Genomic DNA, 12,640 nt, shown 5'->3' with positions numbered 1-12,640 from the left:
AAAATTTACATTTAAAAGGGGAAAAGAATTAGGCCAGGCCAGCTTGATGAAATAAAAAAATCTTGAGCGTGTGACCGAAGGTACGCAGATCTGGGATCCTCCGTATCTCCGGGGGGAGCTCGTTCCAGATTGTAGGTGCCCCCACAGAGAAAGCTCTCCCCCTAGGGGCTGCTAGTCGACATTGTTTGGCCGACGGCACCCGGAGGAGCCCCTCTGTATGGGAGCGTACTGGCCGGTGGGAGGCTATTGGTGGTAGCAGGCGGTCCCGTAAATAATCAGGTCCTAAGCCATGGAGCGCTCTAAAGGTGATAACCAAAACCTTGAAGTGCACCCGGAAGACCACTGGGAGCCAGTGCAGCTCGCGCAGGAGAGGTGTTACATGGGAACACCACAACGCTCCCATAACCACCTGCGCGGCCGCACTCTGCGCCAGTTGGAGCCTCCGAGTGCTCCTCAAGGGGAGCCCCATGTAGAGAGCGTTACAATAGTCCAGACGGGAGGTGACGAGGGCATGAGTAACTGTGCGTAGGGAGTCCCGATCTAGAAAGGGACGCAACAGTTACGACTTTTGCAGCGTTCCCAATTTCTGAAGCCAGCAAGTCCAGAAGATGCTTCTTGGGACTAACGCCTCTTTCTCTCTCGTGCAGGTCCAAGGCATTCCTTTGCCTCCCCCTCCAATGGGCATGCCCCCGATGCAGCCTCCCCCTCCCCCTCCCCCTGGCATGGCCCTCAGCTTCCCCATGGGTGTGGGACCCCCTCCACCGCCTCCCACTATGGGCGCGCCTCTTCGCATGCAGATGGATCCTTCCTCATTGCCTGAAGAAGAGCGACTGAAGCTGGCTCAGCAACAGGCCGCCATGTTGATCCAACAGGAGGAGAGAGGCAAGCAGGTAACGACACACCTTGCTTTGAAAATGCACAGGTATGTGTATGGGGGGGGTGCACGTGTGTGGGTAATAGCCCACCAGCAGCCTTCCTTAATTTGGCATCTTTCCATTGTCTTCCACTCTGGCTCTTAGAATCTGTCAGGCCCAAAACACACCAAAATGACACACAATGATTTTTCCAAGCTGAGTTTTCTATGATTTCCATGCCTATAGAGAGAATCTTGCCTCTGTATCTATGGTACACTCTGTGAATTATTAAGGAGGAACTGTCTTCACCCTCTTTCTCGCACATAAAATGCCTGGACTGGGTTGCCTCTTACTCTCTACAGCACGAAAGACTCAAATTTACTGGACTAATGGGTAACTCAGTGGTGGGATTCAGCCAGTTTGCACCTATTCGGGAGAACCGGTTGTTAACTTTCTAAGCAGTTCAGAGAACCAGGGCTAATCCTGTAAGGAAGGCAGGAAGGAAACATTCTGGTGGTGTTTCTAGCCTATTCTTTATTACCTTGCTTACAGAAACTGCCTCTCTGGTTAACCCTTATTACATTGTAACAGCTAAGGTGTTACAATGTGAGTGATGTTGAGTTGGCCACGCCCACACAGTCACATGACCACCAAGCCATGCCTACTGAGCTGGTCATTAGGGCAGAGAACCGGTTGTTAAATTATTTGAATCCCACCACTCGGGTAACTACCCCGAAAATAAGACCTAATAAGAACAAAGTTACGACGGCGCTGAAAAAAGTGACCGGCTGATCATTTTCCCACTGACAAACAATGCCGCGTCCCCATGGACACGTGATTTACCTTTGGATGCTCGACAACTGGCTCACATTGATGACGGTCGCAGCCTCCCGGGATCGCGTGATCCTGTTTTTGAGACCTCCTGACAAGCCAAGTCCACGGGGAAACGCGGTTCACTTAACAACCGGGCTGCTCGTTTAAGCGACCGCGGTGATCCGCTTCGCAGAGGTGGCAAGGGAGGTCATAAAATGGGGGCAAAACTCGCTTCCCAAATTTTCTCACTCGACAGCATAAATTCTGGGCTCGATTGTGGGTCCTACCTGTAACCCACAGGTAGGGACCCAATCGGATTCCATGCCGATCCTTTAGAGAAGGATTGGCATGAAATGGTGAAACGGCCTCCATTTGCTTTGCAGACATTCCTAGGTGGCGGGTCAAAAGTTTGATAGAAAAGTTTGCAGGGTTGCAAACCTGCGTTGACTCTCCTTTCTCCCCCCCCCCACCTCTGTTCCTCTCCCGCCCCCCCCGCCTCCCCCCACAGGCAGCTGTCCTAATGGAGCAGGCGCGCCAGCAAGAGATGTCAAAGCTAGCTCCTTCAGTACCTCGGACAGTTCCAGATCTGCTCTCAAGACCTCAAGGCCATCCCAGACGTAAGTGCTTTTGGGCCAGGACAGGAGGTTGGTAACTAGGAAACATCATCAGTGCTGGGAAGGGAGTGTGAGTTTCACTATTTATATGCAAGTGACTTGCCCCGTCGATGTTGGTATTCTTCAGCAACAGTTCCTTGTTTAGGCTGTTGCTTACAGTTGAGACCAAACTCTGCTCCCTTCCAGCACTCATGATGTTCCCTGCTTTGTCTTTTAAGTGAGGAAATGACAAAAAATGTATTGCTTCAGCTAATTTGAGTCTCGGTTTCCCTATTCCAGTAAACACCGCTTCCAGCTCTCCCATGGGAATAGCGAGCTCAAGACCCCGTGGCCCCCCACCTCCTCCGGGAGAAGACAGTCGGGAGGTAAGTCCATTTATGGCCAGAGGTGGCCAACAGAGGGGAAACAAGGCTGTTCTTAAATCCATCCATCCATCCATGCATTCATCCGTCCGTCCATCCATCCATCCATCCATGCATTCATCCGTCCATCCGTCCATTCAATTTATAGGAGGAGAAATTGAGCTATCTGTAGGTAAGGGAGGAAGGGGGGGGGGGAAACCAGCCAAGTGTTGATACGTCAACACCTTAAGTAGGAATGGGATTCAATTAATTGGAAACTGCCTAAGAATTTTGTCTGCTATCTGGGTTCAAGGAGAGATCTGGTTTTCCCTTGTACAACGTGCGTGTCAGCGTTCCATAACAAACTCCAATTAAAAACTCCGAGACAGGCATAAAGTTCCCATTTATTAGAGTAGGCATACTGGCACATCTGGGAAAACCTGAATCTGAGAGTTCTGGGTTTTCCCTCAGTAAATCAAAACCCCAAATCCAGCCCCTTGCACCCATCAATCCATCACATGGCCCAATCACCATCCATCCCAACTTGAGCCATTACTGCAACCACTCCTCCTCCAGTTGCAGGAATACCATGACCTTGACTGAAGGGAAGAATGCTATTATGCCTAACTACAGTCCCTCTACTAGATCCCCCCTTCTACGTTCCCAAGCGCAAGAAGGTGGCAGCATGGAAGCTTCTGGGGTTAATATGGCTTCCAAAGGGCTCCTGGAAGCAGGCACATGAGTCAGCGGACTTACCTCCGTGGTAAAAAAAAAATGGTGTCCTCTTTCCAGACGGTTCTTAGCCTGATTCATGACAAAGTTTACCCGCTCAAATGCCTTTTCTCTTTGCCCACTGTTTCCTAAAGCGAAAGGATATCCAAGCCTGAATTGTTTTGCATGAATGAAATTCGCAGACGGCTGATGATCTTGAGTGTTGATTTTGACCTTTCCAGATCGATGATTCAGGGGTGGGCCCAAAAATTCCTCAAGCCTTGGAAAAGATCCTTCAGCTTAAGGAGATCCGTCAGGAAGAGCTCACATCTGTACCTGGCGCCACAGGTAAAGAGCCAGTAGTAGGGTTCCTGGGAAGTCTAGTACAGAGACATCCATCCCTGCTACAGACAGACGGATTATGAAATTATATTGCTGGGACCAGACTTGGAATCTTTTCTTTCCCTTTTTTTAAAAAAGTTCCTAGTCCTCATGATAATAGTGGAAACAAATGGGGAATCTGCAACAGATTGCCCGGGTTAATGTCAACTTAAAGAACGACACCTGGAATTGCTTCTGCGTAGTTTCTCTAGGGTTGTTCGCCCATATCTTGCCAGACTAAAGCAATGATCTGCATAACTACAAGTAGACCTCAAATTACGACCACAACTGAGCCCAAAATTTCTGTTGCTAAGTGAGACATTTGTTAAGTGAGTTTTGCCCCGTCTTACGACCTATTTTGCCACCATTGTGAAGTGAATCACTGCAGTTGTTAAGTTAGTAACAAGGTTGTTATGTGAATCTGGCTTCCCCACTGACTTTGCTCGTCAGACAGTCGCAAAAGGGGATCACATGACCCTGGGACACTGCAACCGTCATAAATACGAGTCCCTTGCCGAGTGTCCAAATTTTGATCACGGGACTATTAGGATGCTGCAACTGTTCTAAGAGTGAAAAATGGTCATAAGCCACTTTTTTCAGTGCCGTTGTAACGTCAAAAGGTCACTTTTGAGTTACACTGTTGTAACTCAAGGGCTACGTGTAATCTTCCTTTTGGGGAGGGGCTGGTGTGTTTCCAGTTTTTTATCTCCCCCCCACCCCGCTAATCTCCGCCCCAATTTTGCCTTCCTTGCAGACGATGACATGGAGACCGAGCTGAGGGCGCTGGCTGGCATCTCTGCCTCCGATGCTGAAGACGACGCTTCGGCCCTGTCTAAGAAAGAGGTGAGAGGAATTGGGCTGCCGCCTGCGGAGCTGGCAGCAGAGTTGGACAATGAGGAGGTTGGGGAGAAACATGGGCCAGTCCTAGAGTCTGGGGAAGGCTTGGACGACGGCTCTGTGTCAGAGGCAGAGATGGGGCCAGGGCCATCTGGGAGTTATGTGCTGACTCCAGAGCCTCCAGAATTGGACATCAGCGAGGCAGAGGAACAGGGGGAGCCTGTTCCCAGTGCGCGCATGCGCAGAGCTGCCAGAAGGCAAGAATAGTTAAAACAAAAGGGAAGACTCGGGAGTAGGGCTTGGAGAAGATTGGCTCTTCCCATAAGACATAAAGGAGGAGCAAAGGCATGTGAGCCTTTGCAGGAAGCATCTTTGTTCGTTCTGATCGGTTTAAATTTTGAAGCTCCGTTTTGACTCTGTGCTCCGTGTGGCCTTGCAAAGTTAATTGCCAATTAAGTCTTTGGCAGCGTGTCAAGGAAGATAAAGGTGGGTGCTTATCAGCCTTATCCCAAAGGACTGTGGCAGACTTCTGTCGGACTCTTTACAAACTCTTTGTGCCTCATTACGGGCTGTGAATGAACATAATTCACAGCGGTTGAAATAAAAAGAGGGTTTTGGGGACTAATCGTGTGCTTTTTGCTGTCTCAGGAAGCCTAGGTCAGAACAGGCTGGGTCAGCAAGGACTTGGGAAAGGCTGCAGCTCAGAGACCGGGTTGCTTCCTTTTGCATGGAAAAAGATCCTCGGTTCGTTTCTGACGCTGGTAGTGTCAGACCTGTCGCAGTCTGATCCCCTAGGAAAGTGAGACTCTCGACTACATTTGATGGAAGTGAAAGGCACTTTTACTAAGAGAGGCTGGTTACAGGAGAGTCAGGTGGAATGTGAATTTCCCGCAGATCAATACAAAACTAACCCCTTGGTTCCCCTTAGCGCCCCCCCCCCCCCCCATGGTAGGAATGGAATGGAATGGAATGGAATGGAATGGAATGGAATGGAATGGAATGGAATAGAAATAGGAGTAGAGTAGAGTAGAGTAGAGTAGAGTAGAGTAGAGTAGAGTAGAGTAGAGTAGAATAGAATAGAATAGAATAGAATAGAATAGAATAGAATAGAATAGAATAGAATAGAATAGAATAGAATAGAATAGGATTCTGAATAGAATAGAAATAGAAATAGAAATAGAACAGAACAGAACAGAACAGAATTCTTTACTGGCCAAGTGTGATTGGACATACAAGGAATTTGTCTTTGGTGCATACGCTCTCAGTGTACATAAAAAGAAAGGATACATTCGTCAAGAATCATAAGGTGCAACACTTAATGATAGTCACAGGGTACAAATAAGCAATCAAATCATATTATGAAACAGTCAATATAAATCGTAAGGATACCAGCAACAAAGTTACAGTCATGCAGTCATAAGTGAGAGGAGATGGGTGATAGGAATGATGAGAAGATTAATAGTAGTGCAGACTTAGTAAATAGTTTGACAGTGTTGAGGGAATTATTTGTTGAGCAGAGTGATGGCATTCGGGAAAAACTGTCCTTGTGTCCAGTTGTTCTGGTGTGCAGTGCTCTATAGCGTCGTTTTGAGGGTAGGAATTGAAACAGTTTATGTCCAGGATGCGAGGGGTCTGCAGATATGTTCCCAGCCCTCTTTTTGACTCGTGCAGTATACAGGTCTTCAACAGAAGGCAGGTTGGTAGCCATGGTTTTTTCTGCACTTCTAACGCTCCTCTGAAGTCTCTGTCTGCCTTGTTGGGTTGCAGAGCCAAACCAGACAGTGACAGAGGTGCAGATGACAGACTCAATAATTCCTCTGTAGAACTTGTACCAGCAGCTCCTTGTAGTAGAAAGCTAACCCTCTGCTAACGGAGGTTATCTTTTCTCGAATCCCCTGAACAGAAAAACCGCAAACGACGGAACCGGAAGAAAAAAAAGAAGCAAAACGCCCCTTCCAAAAGTAACCAGGTTCCCCAGGCTGGCAAAGGACACGGGGAAGAATCAGGAAGCGATGCTCCCCTGGAAATCGAGTATGTGACCGAAGAGCCGGAAATCTACGATCCCAATTTCATCTTCTTCAAAAGGATTTTTGAGGCATTCAAGGTATGATCAGATCTGGGGTTCCAGAGATCGGGGCGGAGATGCAAAGACACACACAAGTCAGGGGTGAAGGTAGATCTTTTCCCTGTTGTTGAGACTCTAGAAAAAGACTCTAGATCCATGGTTCCCAACGTGAGGCCCATGCCTCACGGGGGGGGGGGGCAATTTGATTTTTAATGGGGGCAATTGGAACCTTGTTTAAATCAAGTTAATGGCCTTTTTATTTATTTATTTATTTATTTATTTATTTTAAATTTATATACCGCCCTTCTCCCTGAGGACTCAGGGCGGTGTACAGCCAGAATTAAAAAACATAAAATACAAATATTAAAAAACAATTAAAATATATATAAATTTGGCCCAAAATTAAAAATTTTAGGCTTCCTTGGCATGAGTAGGAGTTCACTTTTTGGATAGTAAGAATTATATGTCATGGGGGGGGGAGCATCAGGATTTTAGAGATGCTTAGGTGGGGCATAGCCAAAAAAAGGTTGGGAACCATTGTTCTAGATGTTGAGGCTCTAGAAAGAGTGCAGAGAAGAGCAACCAGGATGATTAGAGGACCAGAGGCTAAAACATGCGATGAACGGTTGCAGGAACTGGGCATGGCTAGTCTAGTGAAGAGAAGGACCAGAGGAGACAGGAGAGCATCTTCCAATATTTGAGGGGCTGCCACAGAGAGGAGGAAGGGGGTTAAGCTATCCTCCAAAGCAGGTCAGACAAGGAATAATGGATGGAAACTGATCAAGGAGAGATTCAGCTTGGAAATAAGGAGGAATTTCCTGACAGTGAGAACAATCAAATGATGGAACAGAAGTTGCCTTTGGAAGTTGTGGGAGCTTCATTTCAGGAATGTGTCCTCAGGACACTTTGAGGGAGCTGGGATGTGGCATCCCCATGGACTCAGCTCATCGGAAGGGACCCAGCAACAGTCATAAATACGAACCCGTTGCCAAGCTGATCTGAATTTTGATCACGTGATGGGTTTTTTTTTTTTTGCTGCGACAGTCGTGTGAAAAAAGGCCCTTTTTTCCCCAGTGCCGTCGTAACTTTGAAAGGCCCCGCAACGAACGCTTGTAAGCCGAGGGCCGCCTGTAACTTGTTCCCGCCTTCTGAGAATTCCCTTCCCCAACTCTTGTCCTCCTTTCCTCACAGCTGACCGACGACGTTAAGAAGGACAAGGAGAAAGAACCGGAGAAAACCGACAAGTTGGCCGCTTCGGCTCTGCCGAAGAAAAAGGGGTTTGAGGAAGAACGGAAGGACAGCGACGACAGCTCCGACGATGAGCAGGTGAGTCTGTGAGTGGCTGGCTGATGGGAAACACCCCGTTTTCCTGCTCTTTTTAGCCTTCGGTGTGAACCTGCAACGAAAGAAAAAGAAGTTTCTTGGTTTCGGGTTGTTAGAACAGAAATGAAACCTCCAGCTGTAGGGGCAGTCCATCCCACAGTTTAAGATTCTTGAGGATGGGTGGCAAAAAAAGCGACTTGTCTCAGCACATATGTCATATATGTCTTATATAAGTTTCCCCTGTAAGATTACAGGGAAAAATGGCTATGTAGCTAAGAAACTTGCACTGACATGATACGACGGGATAATCATAATTGTTAGAGGAAGTGACAGGTCTCTCTCTCTCTCCCCCCAAAAAAAAAATTCAGGAAAAGAAGCCGGAAGTTCCCAAATTGTCCAAGAAGAAACTGAGGCGGATGAACCGTTTTACTGTGGCCGAGCTGAAGCAGGTATGGCTTCCATTTCTTTTATTTATTCATTTACCAAATTTTTATGTTGCCTTTTTACTTTATAAGTAACTTGGTAAACATATTTAATACTCTTTCCTCCTCCTCCCACCTTCACCTCCTCCCTCTTCCTCCACTTTGCAAGCCCCACTCCATCTAGCACTGATGATGTTACCTAGTTGGGTAATGAAATGTCTACAAGAAAATAACCAAGCTCAGAGAACACCACGGTGCCCACAATCTTCCTCCTCCTTCCTCCCCCCCCTTTCCTTCCTCTTCCTCTGCTTTCTTTTAACCTTTTCTAGGATGAGAGATATTGTTCTCCCTGGGCTGTAAAGTGGATTTTTTTAGGACTCCTGAGGTTGTGATTTCTCTGGCTGGGCCTGGAGAAATCCTATGATTGAAGACTAGAGAAATACTGTAGTTTTTTACAAACACAACATTATTTCCATTTGATATTTTACTATATTATAGATGAAATTAGGAGAAGAGCGTTGAAGGAATACTGGTTTTTAGTATGTGGATTATGAGTACTTTAAGCTACTCTATGGATTGTTGTTATTTCTTTGAACGTAGAAGTGGTTGTATTGTTTATTTATTTGTATCCCATCTTTATTAAGGTAGATTAGAGGGATAGAGAGAAAGAGAGAAACGTATGGATGGATGGATGGATGGATGGATAGATGGATGGATAGATAGATAGATAGATAGATGATAGATAGATAGATGATAGATAGATTGATAGATAGATATAACTAGATATATAGATGATAAATAGAGAGAAAGAGATAGATAGATAGATAGGTAGATAGATAGATAGATAGATAGATAGATGATAGGGAGATAGAGAGATAGAAAGATAGATGATAGATAGATAGATAGATAGATAGATAGATAGATAGATAGATAATTGGATAGATAGATAGATACAGATATATAGAGGATAGATGATAGATACATACATAGATATATACATAGATCGATCGATAGATTGATTAGACACAGATATAGAAATTAGATAGATACAGACAGACAGACAGATAGATTAGATGAAAGAAAGAAAGAAAGAAAGAAGAAAGAAAGAAAGAAAGAAAGAAAGAAAGAAAGAAAGAAAGAAAGAAAGAAAGAAAGAAAGGCAGTTGAAAAACCTAGGACAGGGGTCGGCAACCTTAAACACTCAAAAGAGCCACAAAGGTCCTCTAATTGGAAGCCCCCTGTTCAATTCTGGAGCTGACTGGAACTCCGGTTCCCTCACCATAGTGTCTCCTCCTAGCATGGCGTCCTTTTTCCTCTACCTGTCCTCACTGAAAGCCTCATCAATTGTGCTGCAGGGAGCTGCAGGAGCGGGATGAAAGAGCCACATGTGGCTCCAGAGCCGCAGGTTGCCAACCCCTGACCCAGGAGAATGGACTTTATTTATTTGTCTTTTTGATTCCCTGCAGCTGGTGGCCCGCCCCGATGTGGTGGAGATGCACGATGTGACGGCGCAGGATCCCAAGCTGCTAGTCCACTTGAAGGCCACCCGCAACTCGGTCCCCGTGCCCCGCCACTGGTGTTTCAAACGCAAATATCTCCAGGGGAAGAGAGGCATCGAGAAGCCGCCGTTTGAGCTGCCGGAATTCATTAAGCGCACCGGGATCCAAGAGATGAGGGAAGCCCTGCAGGAAAAGGTGTGGAAGGAGGCTTTGTTGTTCACACACAAACACACACACACACACACACGCATACATAGACACACAGAGAGCTGTTCCATGACTGCAGCCTTCAAGTTTGCACGAAAGGGAGGCTCAAGAGGGTGGGAATTCAGAATGGTCAAGCTAAAATTATATTACCGTAGCAAATTAAATAACCAAATAAAAGTATACACAGAACTTGTCAAGAGTTTGCAACAGCAATCAGATCCAGAAAGCACACACAGGTAACTGATTCAGTAGGATTCATTAACTTCTCTTTATATATAATATAACACATAAGTAAATGTACAATACCAATGGCAGGTTCTTCCAACGTGGTAGTAGTTACAAGCAAAACACAGGCAGAGGAGAGAACCGTTTCAGTTTCAATTCAGCAGACTAGTTTCAGCTTTAGCACAGACTCAGAGCTACAGAACTAAGCCACGCCCAGGCTCCAAACTGTTTCAGCTCCCATAGGCTGACCTTGTTACTAAGCCCTATTCATTGGCTGACCTTGTTACCATGTCTCTGCCAATCATGAATTCTCATACACACTGACAGAATTGGCAATACATTTAGTCCTCAACCTATGACCACAATCAAGCCCAAAATGTACGTTGCTGAACGAAACATTTGTTAAGTGAGTTTTGCTTAACAACTGCGGCAAGAAAGGTCATAAAATGAGGCAGATGTCAACTCGCAAAGCATCCCTGGCCTGCTCTCGAGTTGCCATAGGCCAGAGGGGATGGGAAACTGCGAAACTGCACAGCAGCCAAAAACAGATGCACATTCCACGCTTATCTCCCTCAAGGCTGTATCCCAGGGATACCTACAGTAGTCGAAGGGGAGTGACGTACAACATGCAAAATTGAATGTGATTGGGGGGGGGGAACAGGGTCATGATTGGGGCATAAATTACATAGGGTCAGAGCTGGCTTCACTTGGGAACCTGCCGCCATGAAGCTCCTAATAAATAACTGGATTTCTTTTGACGCTTAGCTTGAGACTCATGATTTAATTAGGGCATCCGTCGGAACCCTGACAGCAAAACTCACTTAACAAACTGAACTGATTCACTTAACAGCTGATGGGTTCACTTAACAGGACCCTTTCCCGTTGGCTGATTTTCCCCTGGTTTCTTCCTTCCCTGCCCCTCCAGGAGGAACAAAAAACCATGAAATCCAAAATGCGGGAGAAAGTCCGGCCAAAGATGGGCAAAATCGACATCGATTACCAGAAACTGCACGACGCCTTCTTCAAGTGGCAGACGAAGCCAAAGCTGACCATTCACGGCGACTTGTACTACGAGGTAACGAAGCCGCAGCCCTCTTCCCCAACTCGACGGGAGGGAGGGAGGCTAGTGTGGCGGCTCCCTTGCCAAGTCCTTCCCCTTTCTTCTTCTTCCTCCTCCTCCCCCAGGGCAAAGAGTTCGAGACACGTCTGAAGGAGAAAAAGCCGGGAGATCTTTCAGACGAGCTGCGCATCGCCCTGGGGATGCCCGTGGGGCCGGTAAGTCGTCAGGAGACTGCCAACACCTGCTGCTGACTGCCGGCTGCCTGAAATTTGTCAGTTCAAATGTCACCAGGCTGAAGGTTGACTCAGCCTTCCGTCCTTCCGAGGTCGGTAAAATGAGGACCCAGATTGTTGGGGGCAAAAGGCTGACTCTGTAAACCGCTTAGAGAGGGCTGAAAAACACCATGAAGTGGTATATAAGTCTAAGGGCTATCGCTACCCCCTTCCTTCCTTCCTCCCCCCTCCCTCCTTCCTGCACAGTGGTCAGAATGAAGTATTGCAGCTTAACTCTGCCCACTGCCAGCAGTTCGATCCTGACCAACTCAAGGTTGACTCAGCCTTCCGTCCTTCCGAGGTCGATAAAATGAGGACCCAGATTGTTGGGGGCAAGTTGCTGACTCTGTAAACCATTTAGAGAGGGCTGCAAAGCACTGTGAAGCAGTATATGAGTCTAAATGCTATTGCTAACACCTACAAGAACAGCGGTGGCCTCCGAACTGAGCCTTGGGAGATGGAGCAAGAGAGAATCTTGGCAGACACTTCTTTTTTTTTTTTTTCAAAAGCCAACCTGCCAAAGGATGGTTATTTTATCCAAACGGCTGGGGAGCTTTCTTGGAACTGCTGAAAGGACTGTGTTGTAGACAACAGATAGACGATGTTGTATCCTTCCCCCTCTGTTGAGAGTGGGATGTTCAATTTGGACACGGATGGCCTCTCTGACCCCTCTTTCAAACCAGCAGTCCTCTCTGTCCAGAATGTGGACTTCGTTGTCTTCAAAAGAGTGGCCTTTGTCTTTTAAATGCAGATGAACTGCCGAATCTTGTCCTGATGGGTTTGTTCTCCTATGTTGTGTCATGTGTTTGTGAAGTGGTTGTTTTGTTTCTCCACCAATCTCCTGTTCTACAACACAGTCCTTTCAGCCGTTCCAAGAAGGCTTCATACCAATTTGCATTACTCAGGTGACCCCGAGGACACAGCTAAACCTCCAAGTGGCCTCAAAAACCCTCCAAAAGGATGCAAATGACCAGCTGTTTGCAGGGAATATAAACCCTTCCATTCCTCACCATCCA

The 12,640-nt window shown here is 46.7% G+C and overlaps 1 protein-coding gene across 1 annotated transcript in view; it reads left to right on the top strand.

Annotated features, from left to right (window-relative positions):
* The window catches only part of SF3B2 (splicing factor 3b subunit 2), a 30,771-nt gene that overhangs the window by 6,320 nt on the left and 11,811 nt on the right, over positions 1 to 12,640 (top strand). The window contains exons 4-14 of the mRNA XM_070950414.1: positions 648 to 890; positions 2,176 to 2,284; positions 2,561 to 2,646; positions 3,576 to 3,681; positions 4,469 to 4,557; positions 6,455 to 6,655; positions 7,808 to 7,942; positions 8,308 to 8,388; positions 9,828 to 10,055; positions 11,218 to 11,367; positions 11,478 to 11,567. Of these exons, the coding sequence (XP_070806515.1) occupies positions 648 to 890; positions 2,176 to 2,284; positions 2,561 to 2,646; positions 3,576 to 3,681; positions 4,469 to 4,557; positions 6,455 to 6,655; positions 7,808 to 7,942; positions 8,308 to 8,388; positions 9,828 to 10,055; positions 11,218 to 11,367; positions 11,478 to 11,567 (1,518 nt within the window). The remainder of the gene's footprint in view (positions 1 to 647; positions 891 to 2,175; positions 2,285 to 2,560; positions 2,647 to 3,575; positions 3,682 to 4,468; positions 4,558 to 6,454; positions 6,656 to 7,807; positions 7,943 to 8,307; positions 8,389 to 9,827; positions 10,056 to 11,217; positions 11,368 to 11,477; positions 11,568 to 12,640) is intronic.

This window comes from Pituophis catenifer, unplaced genomic scaffold (assembly GCF_029215685.1).
Source record: "Pituophis catenifer annectens isolate HBS135680 unplaced genomic scaffold, rPitCat1.0.hap2 SCAF_10, whole genome shotgun sequence".
Lineage (NCBI taxonomy): Eukaryota > Metazoa > Chordata > Lepidosauria > Squamata > Colubridae > Pituophis > Pituophis catenifer.
Note: the sequence above shows the minus strand (reverse complement) of the source record. Positions and strands in the feature narration are given on the sequence as shown.